This window comes from Heptranchias perlo, chromosome 8 (assembly GCF_035084215.1).
Source record: "Heptranchias perlo isolate sHepPer1 chromosome 8, sHepPer1.hap1, whole genome shotgun sequence".
Lineage (NCBI taxonomy): Eukaryota > Metazoa > Chordata > Chondrichthyes > Hexanchiformes > Hexanchidae > Heptranchias > Heptranchias perlo.
The window spans coordinates 1,360,842-1,384,918 of NC_090332.1; the positions used below are offsets into that span (position 1 = coordinate 1,360,842).

A 24,077-nucleotide genomic window follows, 5' to 3' on the forward strand; every position below is an offset into this window, starting at 1 on the left:
CTGAACTCATCGAAACCAGCAACACTGGAACTCAAATCATTGAAACCAGCAACACTGGAACACAACTCATCGAAACCAGCAACACTGGAACACAACTCATCGAAACCAGCAACACTGGAACACAAATCATTGAAACCAGCAACACTGGAACACAACTCATCGAAACCAGCAACACTGGAACACAAATCATTTAAACCAGCAACACTGGAACTGAACTCATCGAAACCAGCAACGCTGGAACACAAATCATCGAAACCAGCAACACTGGAACTCAACTCATCGAAACCAGCAACACTGGAACACAACTCATCGAAACCAGCAACACTGGAACTCAACTCATCGAAACCAGCAACACTGGAACTCAACTCATCGAAACCAGCAACACTGGAACACAACTCATCGAAACCAGCAACACTGGAACTCAACTCATCGAAACCAGCAACACTGGAACACAACTCATCGAAACCAGCAACACTGGAACTCAACTCATCGAAACCAGCAACACTGGAACACAAATCATCGAAACCAGCAACACTGGAACTCAACTCATCGAAACCAGCAACACTGGAACACAAATCATTGAAACCAGCAACACTGGAACACAAATCATTTAAACCAGCAACACTGGAACACAACTCATCGAAACCAGCAACGCTGGAACTGAACTCATCGAAACCAGCAACACTGGAACTGAACTCATCGAAACCAGCAACACTGGAACTGAACTCATCGAAACCAGCAACACTGGAACTCAAATCATTGAAACCAGCAACGCTGGAACTGAACTCATCGAAACCAGCAACACTGGAACACAACTCATCGAAACCAGCAACACTGGAACACAACTCATCGAAACCAGCAACGCTGGAACTGAACTCATCGAAACCAGCAACACTGGAACTCAAATCATTGAAACCAGCAACACTGGAACACAACTCATCGAAACCAGCAACACTGGAACACAAATCATTTAAACCAGCAACACTGGAACACAACTCATCGAAACCAGCAACGCTGGAACTCAACTCATCGAAACCAGCAACACTGGAACTCAAATAATTGAAACCAGCAACACTGGAACACAACTCATCGAAACCAGCAACACTGGAACTGAACTCATCGAAACCAGCAACACTGGAACACAACTCATCGAAACCAGCAACGCTGGAACTCAATTTCATCTCCCTCTAAAATCAGTAGAACTGAAGTGACCGACCCCCAGACCATTACTTCTGGCATTTAATTGCCGTGGAAAACCACATTCATCTCATTATTGCAACTGATTTCCACAAAACTTCAATCTAATATCACCATGAACTCCAGCTTTCCTGCCATGTCTGCACACTTTCAGCCTGTAAATTACATGCTTGACATCAGCAGTGAAATGGAGCTGCGAAGGTTTGGAGATCGAAGAGCAGTGTTGGAGGGTATAAGGAGGGGGACTCACAGAATCCAGAAACTAATCCTAAAGACTGAGTGTCATCAACAGGAACCCTTCAAAATCAAACAAGGGTCTAAGAGAGATCTTATTCTGGACAATCCGAGCCTTGTTAGAGATAAGTGGAACTTATGTAGGGAAGGAGGGGTCCTGAGGTGATGAAAGTCTTTCTTTCAATCCTTGTACAAATACTTACTTGCAGATTTTGGTGTATCTGGTATTTCTGCGTAAATATCAGACCCTGTAAAACATCCACAAACATCTCATCAGCCAAATGGAAAACAAAGATTGGACTAGCAAGCAGTTTATTATTTGTTCTCGGATGTGGACAACCTGACTGAAGAGTGGAGATTTTTGTTAGGCAAGGGTGTTAAGGGTTACGGAACCAAGGCGGATAGATGGAGTTAAGATACAGATGAGCCAATGCTGTAACTGAATGGCGGAAAAGACTCGAGGGGCTGAATGGCCTCCTCCTGTTCCTATGTTCCGTACTGTGCATCCCAGCAGGCTGGTTGACTCTGACCTCGTCCTCAGCAGAATACACACACACTGATTCCTTCCAACCAGGCTCAGTGATATTAACCTGGAATGAGAATCCTGCCCTATTTTCCTCCTCTGTAGGGAGAGGGTAAATGCCGGCCTTGCCAGCGACCCCCAGTTCCTGAGAATGAAGAGAAAAGCTCTTCTAATTACCAAGTTCCCCAACCTCCTCTTTCCAAAAAAAACAACAGCTCTTCACTCTCAATTGGCCCATTCACTAGTATTGACCAAAATATATTTAATCTTCAAGCTAACCCAGCCCTGAATAAACAGCAACAAATATCTCCTGTGGCCGTCAGCGGACGGTTTAATGTCAGTAGATTCCTCTTCACACAAAGACTGACAAGTTGGTGGAAAGGACTTCTGGGTAGAGTAGTGAAGACAAAATTCCTGAAATCGTTTCAGAAACAGCTGTCACTGTCAGCTGTCAACATTGCCTTATTTTAAGTTATAGAGTCAGAACGCTCCTACGATGCTTTCTTCAACAATCTGCTCCGAGTTCTGGTCTCCCTCAGCCTCCTGTGGTTGTCTCTCATTTCCAGCAGAGGGCAGATGTTTGCTGATAACATCAGGATGGGACCCGAGACCTCCCCAGCACTTTGTTTGTGTGCAACAAAATACACGGAGGGCGACTCACCCATGCTGCTGCGTTCGAACAATGCACTGGGTTCTTCAGCGATTTTCACTTCAGCTCTGGGTCTAAAGAGAGAGAAAGAGAGAGAGGGTCACTTAGAGTGGATCAGCAAGCACCTTTAAAAAAGGTGTGTGGGGGTCAGAAAGGCCTCAGTGAAGGATCCCTTTAAGGGGCAGTCGCCCAACAGATGATGCGTGTGTCCTTCATTGCACAGAAATGAATGCAGTTTGAGTGTATCACACACGGATTTTGCTGATCAAAAAATATACCCATTAAGGAGGGAGTCTCATTATAAGGGACAGCTTTAAAAAGAATCTCAACAACGATCCTTTTAAAGAGGGAGGATCAATATCTGAACCCTTTTTTTAAAAGGGGATGATTCACCCTCTCTCGCCCCCATACTGAGCCATTCTCTTGCACCCCTTGCAATGGGTCCCACAGCAGTGCTGGTGACAGAATCGAGACCTGGAGGACAGAAAGCACAGACACAAAACGAAAGCCTTGGAAGAAGGGTACAGGACGCAAACAACAAACACCTCGCAGCCTCAAACACTGCCCCAGCGCAATCCCGCACAGTGGCTCTGAAAGTCACAGGGCAAACAACGAGGCTGAGACAACAAGAGACAGGTGTGGTATCAGGACAGCTGAGCGCTGGATCCAGCCCATGGGGGGAGGGGGGTGGCAATTGACTAAAATCCATCAACATTTGAAGAGGTTTAATGTCACAAAGAGCTTTGTCTCTGAAAATCCCTTACCCCAAAATATCGCTGAGAAAGGTCACAGAGAAACAAAATGGCAGGAAATGATCTTCATCAAAAACGCAAAACCAGAATTAGCCATTCGGCAGCCCGTTTTACACCGTGCTCCATCTAGAAAAGGAAGTCAGGCTCGGTGTAAAATGAGCTGCCCAATCACTAATGCCAGTTTCACCCCCTCGTTCCTTCAGAACAACCCTTTCCAGACACTGATCTCCAACAAAAACAATTGCGAGAACTGGGAAAAAGTCTGGGAACAATATGACATTTTGTAGCCCAGTGGCATCATGCATCAGAACAGCACAGAGATTGGGCAGACTGACCCAAATTAACCCTGCACCTCACTGACTGACACATCTCATCTATACTCTCAGCGAGATAGCAAACATAAGCCACTTCTGCTCCCTGTGAGAACCAGAGCTACATCATCAGAGAGGCCACGTCTGACAGGGGCCTGGGCACAGACTGCCTTCCTGCCCTCTCACCCACAATCAAAATGTAGAGCAACGAGAGAGGAGAAAGTTTCAAAAAAGGGTTATGTAGTGTCACCACAAATTTAAAAATTCCCTATCTCAGCTCATCTGCTGCTGAAATCCTCATCCAGGCCTTTGTTACCTCCAGACTGGACTATTCCAATGCTCTCCTGGCCGGCCTCCCATCTTCCACCCTCCGTAAACTCGAGCTCATCCAAAACTCTGCTGCCCGTATCCTAACTCGCACCAAGTCCCGTTCACCCATCACCCCCTGTGCTCACTGACCTACATTGGCTCCCGGTCCAGGAACGCCTCAATTTAAAACTCTCATCCTCATGTTTAAATCCCTCCTTGGCCTCTCCCCTCCCTATCACTGTAACCTCCTCCAGACCATCGACTGTCCCAGCGCTCTGTTCCTCTGAATATAGTTTCTTGTGCATCCCTCCCGCCCCTCGTTCCACCATTGGCGGCCGTGCCTTCAGCTGCCTCGGCCCTAAGCTCTGGAATTCCCTCTCTGCCTCTCTCTCCTCCTTAAAGATGCTCCTTTAAACCTTCCTCTTTGACCGAGCCTTGAGCCCCTTCCTAATATCTCCTGTGGCTCGGTGTCAGTTTGTGTCTGATTTCACTCCTGTGAAGCTCCCTGGGATGGTTTTCTATGTTAAAGGCGTTGTATATAATAGCAAGTTCTTATTGTTAAAAATCAGATGGTCATTAAGATCAAACGGCTTTGATACTTACTGTGGTGGGAGCTCAGGAAGTTTGTTCTTTGATTCGTAATCTGTGGGGGGGAAAAAGATCACAGCAGGATTAGTACAGAAATGGATAGTCCTCCAGACAGCTCTAGGGTGACACAGGTAAATCGGGGAGGTGTGCAAATCGGGAGGCGTGCAAATCAGGGAGGCGTGCAAATCAGGGAGGTGTGCAAATTGGGAGGCGTGCAAATCAGGAGGCGTGCAAATCAGGAGGCGTGCAAATCAGGGAGGCCGATCCAATCACATCAGTTTCCCAGCGGGTGGGTTAGGTTTAAATGACTCCCATCGAGTCCAATTATGGCAGCTTTGGGTTCTGGCTCCATGTCGACTATGAACTGGATTGAGAATATAGAGAACCCTTTTGGCCAAACTTGCATCCCATCAGACTGCGTAAAGTCCTTTAAGGAACATGTTTGGAACATAAGAAATAGGAGCAGGTGTGGGCCATTCGGCCCCTCGAGCCTGCTCCACCATTCAATCAGATCATGGCCGACCTTCAACCTCAACTCCATTGTCCCGCCCGATCCCCATATCCCTCGATTCCTTTAATATCCAGGAATCTATCGATCTCTGTTTTGAATCTTCTCAGTGGGTACAATGAAGAGTGAGGATAAAGTGCTCACTTTCCAAAAACCCAGACTGTGATCAAATTCTATTGCAATTCATTCTGGACTCGAGTCTATTACACAAGCAAGTGTTCAGAAATTTGTCAGATAAAAAATACATAAATATATACACATGAAACATTAAAAGTGAATGGGTTATATTTAATATAAAATATTTAGACAGGAATGTCGTTCCGTCTCTCTACCTCTCTTCGGCCTTGAGATAAATGAGTCTGTTGTTTTATTCTCCAGCCTGCAGTAACCATCGATTAAATCTGCCATGTTCTCCGCCATCGCCAGTGATGAGGTTGTTATTGTCAGTGGCTGTAGTATAAATAAAAAGATGACAGCTTGTCTCATTGTGTATCTATTACTGTAGTTAGGAGATATTAGAACAAAGTCTTATAGTAAATCAGGGCAGCTACAGTCAGACTACAGTCAAAAAGAAAGCAGTTCTCAATCAGCTAGACCTAATCATAGAAACATAGAAAACAGGAGCAGGAGTAGGCCATTCGGCCCTTCGAGCCTGCTCTGCCATTCAATATGATCATGGCTGATCCTCTATCTCAATACCATATTCCCGCTCTCTCCATACCCCTTGATCCCTTTTGTGTCTAGAAATCTATCCAGCTCCTTCTTAAATATATTCAGTGACTTGGCCTCCACAGCCTTCCATGGTAGAGAATTCCACAGGTTCACCACCCTCTGAGTGAAGAAATTTCTCCTCATCTCAGTCCTAAATGTCCTACCCCGTATCCTGAGACTGTGACCCCTCGTTCTGGACACCCCAGCCAGGGGAAACATCCTCCCTGCATCCAGTCTGTCTAGCCCTGTCAGAATTTTATATGTTTCAATGAGATCCCCTCTCATTCTTCTAAACTCGAGTGAATACAGGCCGAGTCAACCCAATCTCTCCTCATAAGACAGTCCTGCCATCCCAGGAATCAGTCAGGTGAACCTTCGCTGCACTCCGTCCATGGTAAATAAATCCTGGGGATTTATCGGCTTTCAGTCCCATTAATTTCTCCAGCACTATTTTTTTACTAATACTAATTTCCTTTAATTCCTCCTTCTCACTAGTCCCTTGGTTCCCTAGCATTTCTGGGAAGTTATTTGTGTCCTCTTCCGTGAAGACAGAACCAAAGTATTTGTTTAATTGCTCTGCCATTTCCTTGTTCCCCATTATAAATTCTCCCGTTTCTGACTGTGAGGGACCTACATTTGTCTTCACTAATCTTTTTCTTTTTACATACTTGTAGAAGCTTTTACAGTCCACTTTTATGTTCCTTGCGAGTTTACTCTCGTACTCTATTTTTCCCTCTTAATTAATCTCATGGTCCTTTTTTGCTGAATTCTAAACTGCTCCCAATCCTCAGGCTTGCTACTTTTTCTGGGAACTTTATATGATTCCTCTTTGGATCTAATACTATCCTTAATTTATTTTGTTAGCCATGGTTGGGATACTTTTCCTTTTGTGTTTTTTGCGCCAGAAAGGAATGAATAATTGTTGCAATTCATGCATTCGTTCCTTAAATGTTAGCCATTGCCTATCCACCGTCATGCCTTTTAATGAAGCTTCCCAATCTATCATAGCCAACTCACTCCTCATACCTTCTGTATAATCCATTAGATAGAATCCCAATGGACCAAACCTCTTCACATTCACCCTCAATATATAGAATCCCAATGGACTGAACTCCTTTCCATTCATTGCCATTGTAATGAATCCCAGTTGACCAAACCCATTCCCATTATAATAAATTCCAACCAATCAAACCCTTTTAGAATTCCAATGTGCCTAACTCCTTCCCATTCATGCCCATTGTACAGAATTTTAATGAACCAAACCCCTTCCTATTCACTCCCATTGTATATATTTCTAATACACAATCCCTTCTCATTCACTCTTGATGTGTCAAATTTTGACAGACTGGTCCCCTTCCCAACATGGTTGAGGTGCTTATATTGGACAGGCCATCAGTAGATTCACCAAGTCTGTGACACCTGCCATTATTTACTCTCAGGCAAGTCTTTCATCGAGATCATAGTGAGCACAATTCACCATCAGAACAGGGACGAGTTTATACTGCCGAGGCCAATGAAATAAATTAGATCAGAAAATTATTAGTTACAAATATCACAGGTACCGAACAAAGCCAATAAGAAATGGTAAATGTACACAGAGGTTAACAGAATAATTGAGATTCTGTGTGGATCTGTTCCGCATCGACGCAGAGACTTTTATACCTGTGGGGCCCCGTTGATTTCCAGTTGAAGTGAAGCCTTCTTGTTCTCCTCTGAGTGAACATAGTTGATCGATTTAATTTGCTTGAATTCTGCTAAACTGATAGGCTGTTCAGAATTGAAAAATAAAATTATATTTAATTTACTTCAATTCTGCTAAACCAATAGCCTATTTAGAACTTAAAACTAGAATGTCACAGTCATAACAAAATCTTATTCTTAATGTATTAATTTAGCGGAAAGCTCTGCCTGGGATACACATTGAGCGTGGGGTGCCGTGTCATGGGATCAAATTCTCTCTTCTCCGTATAGTGAAATTCTGCTTTAAGGATTTCTGGTAAACTTGTTATCCGATGCTATTAACTTGTCAGCTATACAAGGATATCCCAGCCTGAAATAACCTCGCCAACCTTATCCTGATCTTGGACAATACGTGATTTATTTTTGCTCTGTGAAGCCCAGCTGATGAGTTTGCTGCCTTTAAGCTCGTACGGTTTTGAATCCTGATGATCGAGTGGGCAGCTCGCTGGAATCTGCCATCACAACTCAATTGAAGGCAAATGCTTTTACATCCAGGTCTCCCGAGTGTCGGTCAGATTGATGGGCTGGATGTTGGGAGGGAAAGCAGCCGGGAGAGGATGCCAGGTAAGTCTGAGATAGTGGGGGGGGGGGTGGGATTGGTCATCGGGGGCGGCAGTGGGGGAGGGGCGTGAACCACCGGTGGGGGAGGGGTGGGGTGGACCGGACCATCGGTGGGGGAGGGGGGCGTGGCCCATCGGTGGGGGAGGGGGGCGTGGCCCATCGGTGGGGGAGGGGGGTGGACTGGACCGGACCATCGGTGGGGGAGGGGGGTGGACTGGACCATCGGTGGGGGTGGGGGGGCGTGGCCCATCGGTGGGGAGGGGGGCGTGGCCCATCGGTGGGGGAGGGGGGGCGGACCGGACCATCGGTGGGGGAGGGGGGCGTGGCCCATCGGTGGGGGAGGGGGGTGGACTGGACCATCGGTGGGGGAGGGGGGTGGACTGGACCATCGGTGGGAAAGGGGGGGCATGGCCCATCGGTGGGGGAGGGGGCGTGGCCCATCGGTGGGGGAGGGGGGGCGGACCGGACCATCGGTGGGGGAGGGGGGGCGTGGCCCATCGGTGGGGGAGAGGGGGTGGACCGGACCATCGTGGGGGAGGGGAGGCGTGGACCATTGGTGGGGGAGGGGAGGCGTGGACCATCGGTGGGGGAGGGGGTGGACCGGACCATCGGTGGGGGAGGGGTGGTGTGGACCATCGATGGGGGAGGAGGGTGGACCGGACCATCGGTGGGGGAGGGGAGGCGTGGACCATCGGTGGGGGAGGGGAGTGGACCGGACCATCGGTGGGGGAGGGGAGGCGTGGACCATCGGTGGGGGAGGGGAGTGGACCGGACCATCGGTGGGGGAGGGGAGGCGTGGACCATCGATGGGGGAGGGGGGTGGATCGGACCATCGATGGGGGAGGGGGTGGACCGGACCATCGGTGGGGGGTTCCTTGGGGTGAATGTTGATATATTAGGATTTTTTTTGACATTTCTGGTAGTTAATTTTTCCAGAATTCGAGTTCAGAAGTTGGTTTCTGAACTGCCAACCGGTGGATTGCTAGTCTAGGCCCACAAACCCTTATTCTGCCACACTCTTATCAAAAAGTCCAGAAGGTGGCAGGAAGTGCAATAAAATGAGGTGCTGGACAGTTACTGAGTAACATTGCTTTTAGAGAGTCTTCAGTCTGTGTCTGGCAGCAGACTGTGTTACTCATTTAGTTGATACTAATTTGTGCACAACCTCGAACAGAAAACCTGCTGTTTAACTGTGTATTTGGAGGAGAAAGAGCTGTTTTATCTCTAGGTTTCAGTTGGGAAAAAATTACAAGGAAGCAAAATGAAAATTTAGTGCCATGCAGTTTGATGTAGATTTTTTAAAAATTCGTTCATGGGATGTGGGCGTCGCTGGCGAGGCCGGCATTTATTGCCCATCCCTAATTGCCCTTGAGAAGGTGGTGGTGAGCCGCCTTCTTGAACCGCTGCAGTCCGTGTGGTGAAGGTTCTCCCACAGTGCTGTTAGGAAGGGAGTTCCAGGATTTTGACCCAGCAACAATGAAGGAACGGCCGATATATTTCCAAGTCGGGATGGTGTGTGACTTGGAGGGGAACGTGCAGGTGGTGTTGTTCCCATGTGCCTGCTGCTCTTGTCCTTCTAGGTGGTAGAGGTCGTGGGTTTGGGAGGTTCTGTCGAAGAAGCCTTGGCGAGTTGCCGCAGTGCATCCTGTGGATGGTGCACACTGCAGCCACAGTGCGCCGGTGGTGAAGGGAGTGAATGTTTAGGGTGGTGGATGGGGTGCCAATCAAGCGAGCTGCTTTGTCCTGGATGGTGTCGAGCTTCTTGAGTGTTGTTGGAGCTGCACTCATCCAGGCAAGTGGAGAGTATTCCATCATGGTGGGGTATTTGGCGATGGTAATGCCGTTGAATGTCGAGGTGAGGTAGTTAGACTCTCTCTCGTGACCAAAAAAAAAGTGCTAGCTGTCCATGAAGTTTAGATGAGATTCAGGATTCTCAGATAAACAAACAGTGTTGAAAAAGACACTCCAGCAGATTCTCCGTTACCTGCACTCCAGTAATCTGTCTGCCCAATTATCGACCAGAATTCTCCTGGACAAATGTGAGACGTTAGGTTACGTGCAGCCTGCTCGTATCTCATTCGTTATTTGTACTCTGTGCCCTTTTTTTGTTAAATAAACACTACAGTTCTTTTACTTTGTATTGGCCGCAGCCCTCCCCATCACTCGGGTACGGCCACGCAAAATACAAACTTGTGGTGATTTAATTATCCACCAATTTCTGTTATCCATGCCGGTCTGCATTGAGGCTACATGGGGAGCAGGGCAGGAAGAGCTGGCTCCAGATTCAGGCCAGGAATAAGGAACATGGACCAGGGTGATCATCAGTGCAATAGAAGTAACATTCATATTTTGAACTTCCTAACAGCACCAGCACTAACATACGCAGTGAAAGATAAAACCAGAACGGATGTCCCTGCCAGTTATTTTCCGCTGCATATGGGAAATGTGGTGGATTCAATGAAAGGCCCTGTCAACCAGTGCTGGGGGGAGACTCAGCTGAGGGAAAAGAAGGACCTTTAGGAACTCTGGTGTGGAAAATAGATTTATTACAGCAGGTATGACGGAGAAGGAGAAAACTAGAGAAAGGGATGAAGTATTTACTGGAAGTGGGGTGAGAAGAAACACAATCCAAATAGTTGTGGGAGTCCGAGCTTGTAATAAATATCTATGGAAAGTCTATTGCCAAAGATGGAGAGAGAGAAAGCCAGAAAAAGGGAAGAGATGGATCACACAAAGGCAAATAATGGATGGGAATTGGAAACGTATTTGGATTGTTATAATTTTCTTAGCAAAAGAGCCAAGTTGCCCTAAAATATTATGATTCTTCCGAGTAACCTGACTGCAGAATATTCCAATATTTCAGATTTTGTCAAAATTCTTAAAAATCTAAGCTGGTGCACATACTCTAGATTGATTCAGGATGTTAACAATTTATTATTTTCTGTATATTTAATTTAATTGAGTGACGGCTGGAAGCGTGAATCTAGACCCAACACAAACATCTCTCGGCCAAACGTTTGCCTGAGAGAACTGAGAGACCAGCTGCAATGCCTGAGCTTTTCTTGGGACGAGTCAATCCCAGGTTTAAAGGAGCCAAATCACCTCTGCGTGAATTTCACCTCCGTTTCACTGGTGGGTTTCAGAAGCCATGGGGATCCCATGAAGGGAAGGGGAAATTAAGTTTCAGGTTCAGAATTCACAAAAATTTACCTACAGTAACTATTTCAGGTCAGTAAATTGCCCCGTTAACGATCTGGTCACCAGCAAGGGACCCGATGCCGTGTGTGCATCCAATCGCACCGGGGTTAAACCCACAAGTGGAACCAGGATGCGGTCCCACTGATGAAACCTACAATTTCAATGACCCACCTGCCCCAGCCCACCCATTCTTGGGGGTTAAATTTCCCCCCTGGACCCTGTTACTCTGTGTAACTCACTCCCAGTCTGTTACTCCCAGTCTATACTAATCTCTGTGTAACTTACTCCCGGTCTATGTTACTCTGTGTAACTCACTCCCAGTCTATACTAAGCTCTGTGTAACTTACTCCCGGTCTATGTTACTCCGTGTAACTCACTCCCAGTCTATACTAAGCTCTGTGTAACTTACTCCCGGTCTATGTTACTCTGTGTAACTCACTCCCAGTCTATACTAAGCTCTGTGTAACTCACTCCCAGTCCAGGTTACTCTGTGTAACTCACTCCCAGTCTGTTACTCCCAGTCTATACTAATCTCTGCATAACTCAGTCCCAGTCTATACTAATCTCTGTGTAACTCACTCCCGGTCTATACTAATCTCTGTGTAACTCACTCCCGGTCCAGGTTACCCTGTGTAACTCACTCCCGGTCCATGTTACTCTGTATAACTCACTCCCGGTCCAGGTTACTCTGTGTAATTCACTCCCGGTCCAGGTTACTCTGTGTAACTCACTCCCAATCTCTGTTATTCTCCATGGGCCTCATTCCCAGTATGTTATTCTGTATAACTCACTCCTGGACTCTGTTGCTCTCTATATTTCTCATTCTCAGTCGATCTTTCCTTGTCTGAACATTGGCCCTGTTTCTCGGACTCTGGATGTAATGATTCGGTCTGGTGTACTCACTCCATCTTTATTGATCACTTGGCCGATTCCCTGCTGTCCAATGACCAGTTCTACAGTTATCGTCCACCCTTGCTGAAAGACAGAGAGCAGAATAACCACAGTGTAACGAGAGGCTCTGAGCAGAAGGCACGGTAGCTGCATCAAGGTCACATTTAAAATGTAAGGTATTCGAACGACTTGATGACAGAGGGATTATTTAATAAGAAATGTTGGAGCACGAGGAGCTGTCAGTGTGGAGGACAAAGTACAGAGTGAGAATCTATCATGACACAAGGCTCGAAGACGGCACCTCCAACAGAGCAGCACTCCCTCAGCACTGCACTGAAGTGTCAGCCTGGATCATGTGGCCAAGTCTCTGGAGTGGGGTTTGAACCCACGACTTTCTGACTCAGCAGGGAGATTGTTACCGACTGAGGAAGGAGAGGTTTCACACTTTTGCCATGTGAATGTGTACGAGCTGTCTGGACAGTGATGATCCATGGGTGCAGACTGGAGCTGTAGAGCGTCTAAGGTGCCAAATTTGGGATTTAGAAGCAAGAGAAGGAAGTTAAGAGGGTTACCGTCCACCAAGATTGTGGATGAAACAAACAAACACAAGAATCATAGAAAGGTTACAGCAAAGAAGGAGGCCATTCGGCCCATCAAGTCCGTGCCAGCTCTATGCAAGAGCAATCCGGCTAGTCCCACTCCCTTGCCCTTTCCCCGTAGCCCTGCAAATCTAGTCCTTTCAAGTACTTATACAGTTCCCTTTTGAAGGCCATGATTGAATCTGCCTCCACCACCCCCTCGGGCAGTGCATTCCAGATCCTAACCACTCGCTGTGTAAAAAAGTTTTTCCTCATGTCACCTTTGGTTCTTTTGCCAATCACCTTAAATCTGTGTCCTCTGGTCCTTGACCCTTCCGCCAATGGGAACAGTTTCTCTCTATCGACTCTGTCTAGACCCTTCATGATTTTGAACACCTCGATCAAATCTCCTCTCAACCTTCTCTGTTCCAAGGAGAACAACCCCAGCTTCTCCAGTCTATCCACGTAACTAAAGTCCTTCATCCCTGGAATCATTCTAGTAAATCTCTTCTACAACCTCTCTAAGGCCTTCACATCTTTCCTAAAGTGCGGTGCCCAGAACTGGACACAATACTCCAGTTGTGGCCAAACCAGTGTTTTATAAAGGTTCATCATAACTTCCATACTTTTGTACTCTATGCCTCTATTTATAAAGCCCAGGATCCCATATGCTTTTTTAACCACTTTCTCAACCTGCCCTGCCACCTTCAACGATTTGTGTACATATACCCCCAGATCTCTCTGTTCCTGTACCCCTTTTGAGTTGTGTCCTCTAGTTTATATTGCCTCTCCTCGTTCTTCCTACCAAAATGTATCACTTCGCATTTTTCTGCGTTAAATTTCATCTGCCACGTGTCCGCCCATTCCACCAGCCTGTCTATATCCTCTTGAAGTCTATCACTATCCTCCTCACTGTTCACTACCCTTCCAAGTTTTGTGTCATCTGCAAATTTTGAAATTGTGCCCTGTACACCCAAGTCCAAGTCATTAATATATATCAAGAAAAGCAGTGGTCCCAGCACTGACCCCTGGGGAACACCACTGTACACCTCCCTCCAGTCCGAAAAACAACCGTTCACCACTACTCTCTTTCCTGTCACTTAGCCAATTCTGTATCCATGTTGTTACTGCCCCTTTATTCCATGGGCCGCAATCTTGATGTTAAGCCTACCGTGCGGCTTTTTGTCAAACACCTTTTGAAAGTCCATATACACCACATCAACCGCATTGCCCTCATCGACCCTCTCTGTTACCTCATCAAAAAACTCTATCAGGTTAGTTAAACACGATTTGCCTTTAACAAATCTGTGCTGGCTTTCCCTAATCAATCCACACTCGTCCAAGTGACTGTTAATTCTGTCCCGGATTATTGTTTCTAAAAGTTTCCCCACCACTGAGGTTAAACTGACTGGCCTGTAGTTGCTGGGTTTATCCTTACACCCTTTTTTGAACAAGAGTTTAATATTTGCAATTCTCCAGTCCTCTGGCACCACCCCCGTATCTACGGATGTTTGGAAGATTATGGCCAGTACCTCCGCAATTTCCACCCTTACTTCCCTCAGCAACCTAGGATGCATCCCATCCGGACCGGGTAACTTATCTACTTTATGTGGAGATGCCGGTGATGGACTGGGGTGGACAAATGTAAGGAGTCTTACAACACCAGGTTATAGTCCAACAGATTTATTTATTTAAATAAATCTGTTGGACTATAACCTGGTGTTGTAAGACTCCTTACATTTATCTACTTTAAGTACAGCTAGCCTTTCCAGTACCTCTTCTTTATCAATTTTTAGCCCATCCAGTATCTCAACTATATCTTCCTTTACCGAGATTCTGGCAGCATCTTTTTCCTTTGTAAAGGCAGATGCAAAGTACTCATTTAGTACCTCAGCCATCCCCTCTGCCTCCATGAGTAGATCTCCTTTATGGTCCCTAATCGGCCCCACCCCTCCTCTTACTACCCGTTTACTGTTTACATGCCCAAAGATGAATTTTGGATTCCCTTTTATGTCGGTCGCCAGTCTATTCTCATACTCTCTCTTTGCCCCTCTTATTTCCTTTTTCATTTCCCCTCTGAACTTTTTATATTCAGCCTGGTTCTCACTTGTTTTATCAACCTGACATCTGTCATACGCCCCTTTTTTCTGCTTCATCTTACTCTCTATCTCTTTTGTCATCCAGGGAGCTCTGGCTTTAGTTTCCCTACCTTTCCCCCTCGTGGGAATGTACCTAGACTGTACCCGAGCCATCTCCTCTTTAAAGGCCCATTGTTCAATTACAGTTTTACCTGCCAATCTTTGATTCCAATTTACCCGGGCCAGATCAGATCTCATCCCACTGAAATTGGCCCTCCTCCAATTGAGTATTTTTACTTTAGAGTGGTCCATGTCCTTTTCCATAGCTATTCTAAACCTCACGATACTATGATCACTGTTCCCTAAATGTTCCCCCACTGACACTTGCTCCACTTGACCCACCTCATTCCCCAGAATAAAGTCCAGCAATGCCTCCTTCCTCATTGGGCCGGAAACGTACTGATCAAGAAAGTTCTCCTGAACACATTTTAAAAATTCTTCCCCCTCTTCGCCTCTTATATTATTACTATCCCAGTCTATATTAGGATAGTTGAAGTCCCCCATTATCACTACTCGATGGCTTTTGCACCTCTCTGTAATTTCCCTGCAAATTTGCTCCTCTATCTCCTTCCCACTAGTTGGTGGCCTATAGAATACACCCAGTAGTGTAATGGCGCCTTTATTGTTTCTTAACTCTAACCAAATAGATTCTGTCCTTGACCCTCCAGGACATCCTCTCTCTCCAGCACTGCAATATTCTCCTTAATCAATACTACCACCCTCCACTCCTTCCTTTCCTTCCCTTTCTTTCCTGAACACCTAGTTTCCAGGAATATTTAGTACCAAGAAAGATTGGGAAAGATAGAGAAAAGACAGGAGGCAAAAGGTGACAGAAGGTTTTATGTATATCCTGTCCATGAGTGTGAGACACTTTAGTACAGCATCCCTCCTATAGGAGCAGTATTAGAACAACATTCCCAGTGTCTCCCTCCTATAGGAGCAGTATCAGAACAACATTCCCAGTGCCTCCCACTTTTAACAGCATCATCTCATTTATCACAGAGTGACAGAAAAGATAAAAGGAATTACATTAAAAATCTGCCTCACTTTGATCATGATGTGGAGATGCCGGTGATGGACTGGGGTTGACAATTGTAAACAATTTTACAACACCAAGTTATAGTCCAGCAATTTTATTTTAAATTCACAAGCTTTCGGAGGCTACCTCCTTCCTCAGGTGAACATCGTTCACCTGAGGAAGGAGGTAGCCTCCGAAAGCTTGTGAATTTAAAATAAAATTGCTGGACTATAACTCACTTTGATCACACAATGGTATTCCCCTCAGTTGGGGATAAATGTTTCCTGGAGTGGGACCATTATTCCGGCCTCTATCAAACAACTATGCTGAGAATTTCTTTGTGGTTTCTCCGGATCGGCTGCCATAACTTTGATGGAAGATCAGTGGGAACACCAGATACACACTGACACACTCCTTCAGCTGAAATTACGGCAGTTGATTGGGAGAAACCACAAGGAAACTCATGCTGCTTTTATTTAGGGAAAACTCAGTTCAGTTTTTGATTCCAGAATTTTCATTTGAATAGCAGTGAGAGAGAGAGAGAGAGAGGCAGATGAAGAGAGAGAAAGAAAGAGGAGAGAAAGAGAAGGTGGGGAGAGAAAGTGACGGAGAGAAGGGGAAAGAGGGAGAAAATGGGAAAGAGAAATTGGAAAGAAAGAAAGAAAGAAAGAAAGAAAGGCAGGGAGAGAGAGAGAGAGCGAGAGAGAGAGAGAGAAGTATTCCTGAATTCAAGTAACTCAGCTGATCACACTATCTTAGTAGGTACAGCACAGAAGGAGGCCATTCGGCCCATCGAGTCCACGCCGGCTTTATGCCAGAGCAATAGCCGAGTATCCCGGGCAAAGGAGTGGAAAGAGCCACCAATGTTCGATCAGTAACCCCTAAAGGAAGGTTATCAGTCTACATTATGGATAAGGACATCGGTAATTTACCTGTGATGGTCCCTGCAGTCAAATAGCCTGACAGCACTCATCGTCCAGCCTCACACGTGAAGAATGGACATGTAGGCGAGGTCCTGAAGATTGCCTTTACCTTTGGTACAATACTGAGCTTGAGTAAGTGCCATGAGGAGAGAAGCAGGACGGGAGAAGCGAGGTTGGGAGTTTTAAATAAAGAATGTGGTCTGCATTTATCAAGGTTTTAAAATGATGTAATTTTACTGCCCACAGAAAGATGGTTTATTTCCACAATGTGAAAGTATAAGAAGAGCATTCGACCAAAAGTGGTTAAAATCAGCAATATTCAAAATCCACTTACACCCAGTTCACATTTGAAATGTTCTTGTTCAAATTTGGTGACAGTGCGGAAGATTTCGAAAAACTTGCTGATACATTCGTCATCCTTCAGGTGACCGAACTGGGGGAAGGTCTGCTGGATGAGTTTACGTAAATGTTTCGGCTGTGAAGGAGGGAAGAGAAAAATGAGATGATCGCTGGTTTCTGCAATAATTAAATCAAACTGCAATCTCCTAACATTCTAGCTAGTTATTAAATCTCTAAAAACCTTTACAGGCAATCTGGAATATTGAAAACAATATTTTTACGTGTATTGTTCAAAGTCTTTTATAAACATGTAAATAGTAATTAAACGTACACAGCAAGTAGACCAAGCCGAAAACATTTCAGGCAACCCAAAATCTAACTTACTATACAGCGCTGAGATTAGGACATTGACATCAGCCGATATCTGAGAGGGTTCAACATTAATTGCCTAAAAAGAATTATGGAAAAATAAACCGACAACTAAAAGTGTACAGAATGAAAGAGATACAATCCTAACAGAACACGAGACTGACCATCTGCTGAAAACAGATAGCCTGGTACCAGAGTGGAACAAATTGGGCCGGTAATACTGACAGATGTGTAAATAGTCATATTAGAGTGAGCAAATAATTAGTGATTAAAAGTCTGAAGACGGGGAGGATCCTTACCTTCATACTTTCCTGCAACTGTTTAGGAAAGAACAAATCGAGGCCAACCTCTTTCCTTTAAAGTAAAAGACAAAAGTACATCAAAAATATATTGTGTTTCAAATCATTAAATTGTCTCCGTTTATGAGAGATTGAGGATTCAAAGAACACGCCCAAGTTACAAGGGGGAATAACAGATCAAAGTAACAAGCACCAATCCGTCGTGAGGCCAGTGTGAAATTGAATAGCTCGATCAGCACCAGACCCCAGTGAGGCCTGAAAGAAGAAAACATCTGGACCAGCACCCAGGCTCTGCTGGTGTCCCTATAATGTGGAGATGCCGGTGATGGACTGGGGTTGACAATTGTAAACAATTTTACAACACCAAGTTATAGTCCAACAATTTATTTTAAAATCCACAAGCTTTCGGAGGCTTCCTCCTTCCTCAGGTGAATGTTGTTTTTCCAACATCGTTCACCTGAGGAAGGAGGAAGCCTCCGAAAGCTTGTGAATTTAAAATAAAATTGCTGAACTATAACTTGGTGTTGTAAAATTGTTTACAGGTGTCCCTATAATCAACATCTGGACCAGTACCCAGGCTCTGGTGGTGTCCCTATAATAAACATCTGGACCAGTACCCAGGCTCTGGTGGTGTCCCTATAATAAACATCTGGACTAGTACCCAGACTCTGGTGGTGTCCCTATAATAAACATCTGGACCAGTACCCAGACTCTGGTGGTGTCCCTATAATAAACATCTGGACCAGTACCCAGGCTCTGGTGGTGTCCCTATAATAAACATCTGGACTAGTACCCAGACTCTGGTGGTGTCCCTATAATAAACATCTGGACTAGTACCCAGACTCTGGTGGTGTCCCTATAATAAACATCTGGACCAGTACCCAGGCTCTGGTGGTGTCCCTATAATAAACATCTGGACTAGTACCCAGACTCTGGTGGTGTCTCTATAATAAACATCTGGACTAGTACCCAGACTCTGGTGGTGTCTCTATAATAAATATAAAACTTTGGTTCCTCCAGGACAGTTAGTCAGATCGTACAGCAATATCCCAGGAGTCAATGATGTGGAGAAACAGTAGCCCTAGGCTCTCTCGGCATGTGGAACCTAACCCATGTTTGTGGAATCAAAGAATCATAGAAATTTACGGCACAGAAAGAGGCCATTCAGCCCATCATGTCTGTGTCAGCCGAAAAAGAGCTATTCAGCCTAATTCCACTTTCCAGCTCTTGGTCCGTAGCCCTGTGGGTTACAGCACTTCAAGTGCACATCCAAGTACTTTTTAAATGAGTTGAGGGTTTCTGCCTCTCCCACCCTTTCAGGCAGTGAGTTCCAGACCCCCAACACCATCTGGGTGAAAACATTTCTCCTCAGCTCCCCTCTAATCCTTCTACCAATCACTTTAAATCTATCCCCCCTGGTTATTGACCTCTCTGTTAAGGGAAATAGGTCCTCCCTATCCACTCTATCTCGGCCCCTCATAATTTTATATACCTCAATTAAATCTCCCCTCAGCCTCCTTTGTTCCAAAGAGAACAACCCCAGCCTATCCAATCTTTCCTCATAGCTAAAATTCTCCAGTCCTGGCAACATCCTCGTAAATCTCCTCTGCACCCTCTCTAGTGCAATTATATCCTTCCTGTAATGTGGTGACCAGAACTATACACAGTACTCAAGCTGTGGCCTAACTAGTGTTTTATACAGTTCTAGCGTAATGTTGCCAAGAGGTAGCAAGTAGACGATGAATAGGAGGGGGTGCTTCTTATACTGGTGTGGACCTCAGTGTATCTGTTGTTCTCTTCTGTTGGAGTCACCATTCATGAGTGCAGGGAAACAGCCCTGATCGCCAACCAACCATCTGGATACATGGCTCCGTGGGATCAGAGCAGGTGTGGTGGATTGGTGCATGATGAAAGCATTGTGGCAGCTTCTAGGGTAGCAGGCATTAACATGGAGGATAAGGTGATTGGCATCGCACCATAGCTACAGAAATGGGTTGCCTTGGGGGTTTGAGTGGTACATACATTTCACCAATTGCTCCTCGCACCTGTGGGAACCCTGCCAGTTTGAGAATTGGGTGGCTCGCTCTCTCTGTTTACCTGGTTCCATTGGGCAGGAAATGAAGTGTGCAGCTCGCCCAAAGAGAGCATGATTAACCTTCGTTATACAATGGCTGCCTGACCAACATTGCAAAGGTCACCAGATGCTGCCTGGAAGGATTCAGTTGTGAGGAAATTCAAAACAGTGACATTTCACTGTTATTAACATCCAGGTGCTGAATTTTGCTGAAAGAACCAGTAAAACTCAGCTGTTGAAGGATTTCAGTTTGAAATCACGATCAAGACAGGGAGTCCAGTTCACATTTTCTCAGAGTCCAGCACTCCACATTTTAATTATGAGTAGAGACACACAGAATCTACACAGAACGCCCCATCTGTTTCAGAGCCTCACCAGGAGCACAATTTACGACAACTTATTCAAACAGAAAATCCAAAAATTAGAAAACTTACTCCAGCAATTCAAAATTTGATTTCTTCTCTAGAGCCTTGGGAGGCATGTCCTTATAGAATCTCCTGGCGAGAAACAGGAGACAGAATTAACTCAGAGCAACTCTGCTCACAACTGTAAAAGCATTTTCAACAGTCTATTGTCATTTAAAAATTATAAAGTGATATGATGAACTTAAGCACATTTTATTATTTACTTCCATCTATAAAAATATATTTTTTTGTTTAAATATCAATAATACCATAAGGGAAATTGCCTGGAATGGGATATTGAGCCTAATAGTGTGAGGGAGAAGGATTAACATCAGGAGAGACACAGTCAATAACACAGGGCGCTGGGGGGAGAGGGGTTACTGAGTGACAGTGTGAGGGAGAGGGATTAACATCAGTAGAGATACAGTCAGTAACACAGGGTGCTGGGGGAGAGGGGTTACTGAGAGACAGTGTGAGGGAGAGGGATTAATATCAGTAGAGATACAGTCAGTAACACAGGGCGCTGGGGGAGAGGGGTTACTGAGTGACAGTGTGAGGGAGAGGGATTAACATCAGTAGAGATACAGTCAGTAACACAGGGCTCTGGGGGAGAGGGGTTACTGAGTGACAGTGTGAGGGAGAGGGATTAACATCAGTAGAGATACAGTCAGTAACACAGGGCACTGGGGGAGAGGGGTTACTGAGTGACAGTGTGAGGGAGCTCGATTTACATCAGTAGAGATACAGTCAGTAACACAGGGCACTGGGGGAGAGGGGTTACTGAGAGACAGTGTGAGGGAGCTCGATTTACATCAGTAGAGATACAGTCAGTAACACAGGGGGATATATTCTCCCAGTGCACCTTAACTGTAACTCATTAAGACCAATGTTTACTGTAACCCTGATGTTTCTATTTGCCACACCAGCCAGTCTTCCAGTCTCAGTAATTCTATCTGTTTCGTGCTGTTTTGTGCTGGATTATGGGCAGGTTGATGGTGTTGATAAATGTTTGTGAGTAACTGGATTGAGATTGGTGAAAATTCATACAAACAGTAAAATCACAAAATTTTAGTTGTGAAAGTTGTAAGGAAAATGACAGCATCACCCTGTCTGAGGAGATTTTTTGAATTAAAAAGTAATGCTGACAGTGTGATAATATTATTCGTGTAAATCCCCGGGTGGGCCAGAAAGAATGAACCAAAGATGGCTGGAATGAAGATGGGAGGATGAAACTGGTCTTTGCAGCATGAAATGGACTCAGTGAATCACTGACCCGTCACACAGCAGGCCATGGAATGGGAAATCTGAGGTGGGATAAAACGAGCTGCCCATTCACTGTCAGCCCGTCCCACGCCTCTGGTGGAAGATTAATTTAATCCCAGGGTTCCTGCTACAGGAAGCTGTCATCAGACTCGATTCTGTTATAATCTCTCTGAATGTTGAGTAACTTCCTCATGGAAGTGGCCGCACTGTTTCTCCTCTTTTTATTTTGCCATTTTGTTTTTTTTCTCTCTTCCTCCTCATCAGCCAGTCTGCAGCTGGGAGAGGGCGATGAGCACCCAGTCCCAGGGCTCTGTTCCCCTGGATGCTAAATCCCCAAAATTGATATTACTGTGCAGTAAATCAGGAACAATGTGAGTCGAACACACCCTGTGAGGAGTCTCTCAGTTTCAGGGCTTTAAATCACATTTACGGATCCAGCTATAAATTGGTGTAATTATGATGTTATTTTATATTTCCCTTCCTATGAGGGACAGGACCTCTTTCCTCCAAATTTTATTTTTGCACCCTTATCAATTCTTCCCGGCCACATGCTTTCCGCAGTGAGCAAGGCTGTCACCAGCTGTCCTTTGCCATTGGCCAGTATGCAGTCAACAATCTGACAGATATTCCTGTTTAGAATTCTCCATCCCCTCTGCAGAACGACCCATAGGACCATAGGTACAGGCCATTCAGCCCCTCGAGCCTGTCCCGCCATTTAATCAGATCAGGGCTGATCTGTACCTCACTCCATTTACCCTCCTTTCCTCCATGTCCCTCGATATTCTCGCCTAACAAGAATCTGTCGATCTCAAGCTTGAAAATCCCAGTTGACCCCCAGCATCCGCAGACTTTTTGGGGGAGAGAGTTCCCGATTTCCACTCCCCTTTGTGTGAAAAAGAGTTTCCTGATTTCACCCCTGAACTGCCGAGCTCTAATGTTAAGATTACGTCTCCTTCTTTTGGATTCCCCCACCGGAGGAAAGTTTCTCTGAATCTAATCCAACGAATCCCTTTATCATTTTAGATCACCCTGCAGGGAGCTTGATTTTCTTCCGTTATTCCGCCCGAAATTGGAAAATGAGATAAAATTGGGCAGCGAGCCCTCCTGGGGCATTCCCCTCATTTACCCGATCCCATCGCTTCAGGTAAATGCCGATGGGGAGATGGGGCCAGCAAGCTGTCGGATTTCCCTGATTACCGCTGCTAAGTTCATCGACCCCAGGGGCTACCAGGAGAAGGCTGGCAAGAGTCCCACAAATCGCAGCATTGAGGGACACAGCCTAGTCGTGGACTCTCCTCCCTCCGTTTAGTTCCCAACCTAACCTTTTTAGCCCTCGGCCAAGTCTGAGATCGGAAAGAAAGTGACATTTCCCCTCTTATGGGGGTTGTTCTGACCCCTTTAAATTGCCTCGGCCTCTTCAGACCCTGCAGGCTGTGGTCTCACTGCGGCACCATCAGAACTTTCCCCTCTCTCCCACCAGGAGCCCGTCCCACATACTTAATGAGCCCCAACCCAGGACAACAGTTCAGGGTTAAGGTGGGGTCGAGGGTCGGGCTCAGGTCCTGCCCTCCTGCTAACCATCAACGGCCAGGCAATCCAGGCTCAGGCCTGTGCTTGGGATCTCCCCACAGCTCTGGAGATTCTGCAGCGTGCAGAGATTGACCTTGCACATCACCACTCCGTGAACCTGGGTACCGGTAACACGAGGGTGTAGAGTCAGCTGAGTATCTGGGGTAAATTTCCTTCTGACATCTGCTGGGAGCTTTACCTGATCTCCAGGCAGCCAAGTTTCAAGGCTGTTTCCTGGTTCACTTGGCCCGCAAATTCCTGCATGTAGTCACTGCGCACCTGATGGGACAACGTAGATTAATTACACTCTCAGAAACTGAAACAATCATCAGTTCCCCGTCCCTCTCAGCCCTTTTTAAGTGTCCAAACTGAAGTAAAACAACTATTATCTTGTTCCTTGATTTATCAAAACTGTCCAGTTGGTGCGGACATGCAGTGTGTTGGCGTTCAGTGTCGGGGGTCACCCCACAGCGAGTCCCAGACATGGGAACTGCCAAAGAGTGGGTGCCAAGCACAGCATAGCCCTCCCCCAAAAGTGAGAAAAAAATCAGAAGGCAAGTTTCTGCCGTCACCATTTTACATGTCGTCCTAGAAGCAGATTAACGAGTGAACCAATAAGAGCCCCTGCCCAGGGGACCGTGCCCAGGGACAGACATGGACTGTACCCAGGGGACCATGCCCAGGGACAGACAGGGACAGACAGGGACTGTGCCCAGGGGACCATGCCCAGGGACAGACAGGGACAGACAGGGACTGTACCCAGGGGACCGTGCCCAGGGACAGACAGGGACAGACAGGGAATGTGCCCAGGGGCTGTGCTCAGGGGACCGTGCTCAGGAGCAGACAGGGACCATACCCAGGGACAGACAGGGGCCGTGCCCAGGGGCTGTGCTCAGGGGCAGACAGGGACCATGCCCAGGGACAGACAGGG

At 46.1% G+C, this 24,077-nt stretch overlaps 1 protein-coding gene across 7 annotated transcripts in view; it reads right to left on the reverse strand.

Moving 5' to 3' along the window:
* ptk2ba (protein tyrosine kinase 2 beta, a) overlaps window positions 1–24,077 on the reverse strand; it is a 158,004-nt gene that overhangs the window by 68,321 nt on the left and 65,606 nt on the right. For all 7 annotated transcript variants that reach the window (XM_067988486.1, XM_067988479.1, XM_067988483.1 and 4 more), the window contains 10 exons: window positions 23,346–23,425; window positions 20,345–20,407; window positions 17,837–17,891; window positions 17,164–17,304; window positions 12,185–12,256; window positions 7,445–7,549; window positions 5,404–5,521; window positions 4,579–4,618; window positions 2,616–2,677; window positions 1,635–1,679 (listed from right to left, as the gene is read on the reverse strand). In XM_067988486.1, coding sequence (XP_067844587.1) covers window positions 1,635–1,679; window positions 2,616–2,677; window positions 4,579–4,618; window positions 5,404–5,521; window positions 7,445–7,549; window positions 12,185–12,256; window positions 17,164–17,304; window positions 17,837–17,891; window positions 20,345–20,407; window positions 23,346–23,425 — 781 coding nt within the window. The remainder of the gene's footprint in view (window positions 1–1,634; window positions 1,680–2,615; window positions 2,678–4,578; window positions 4,619–5,403; window positions 5,522–7,444; window positions 7,550–12,184; window positions 12,257–17,163; window positions 17,305–17,836; window positions 17,892–20,344; window positions 20,408–23,345; window positions 23,426–24,077) is intronic.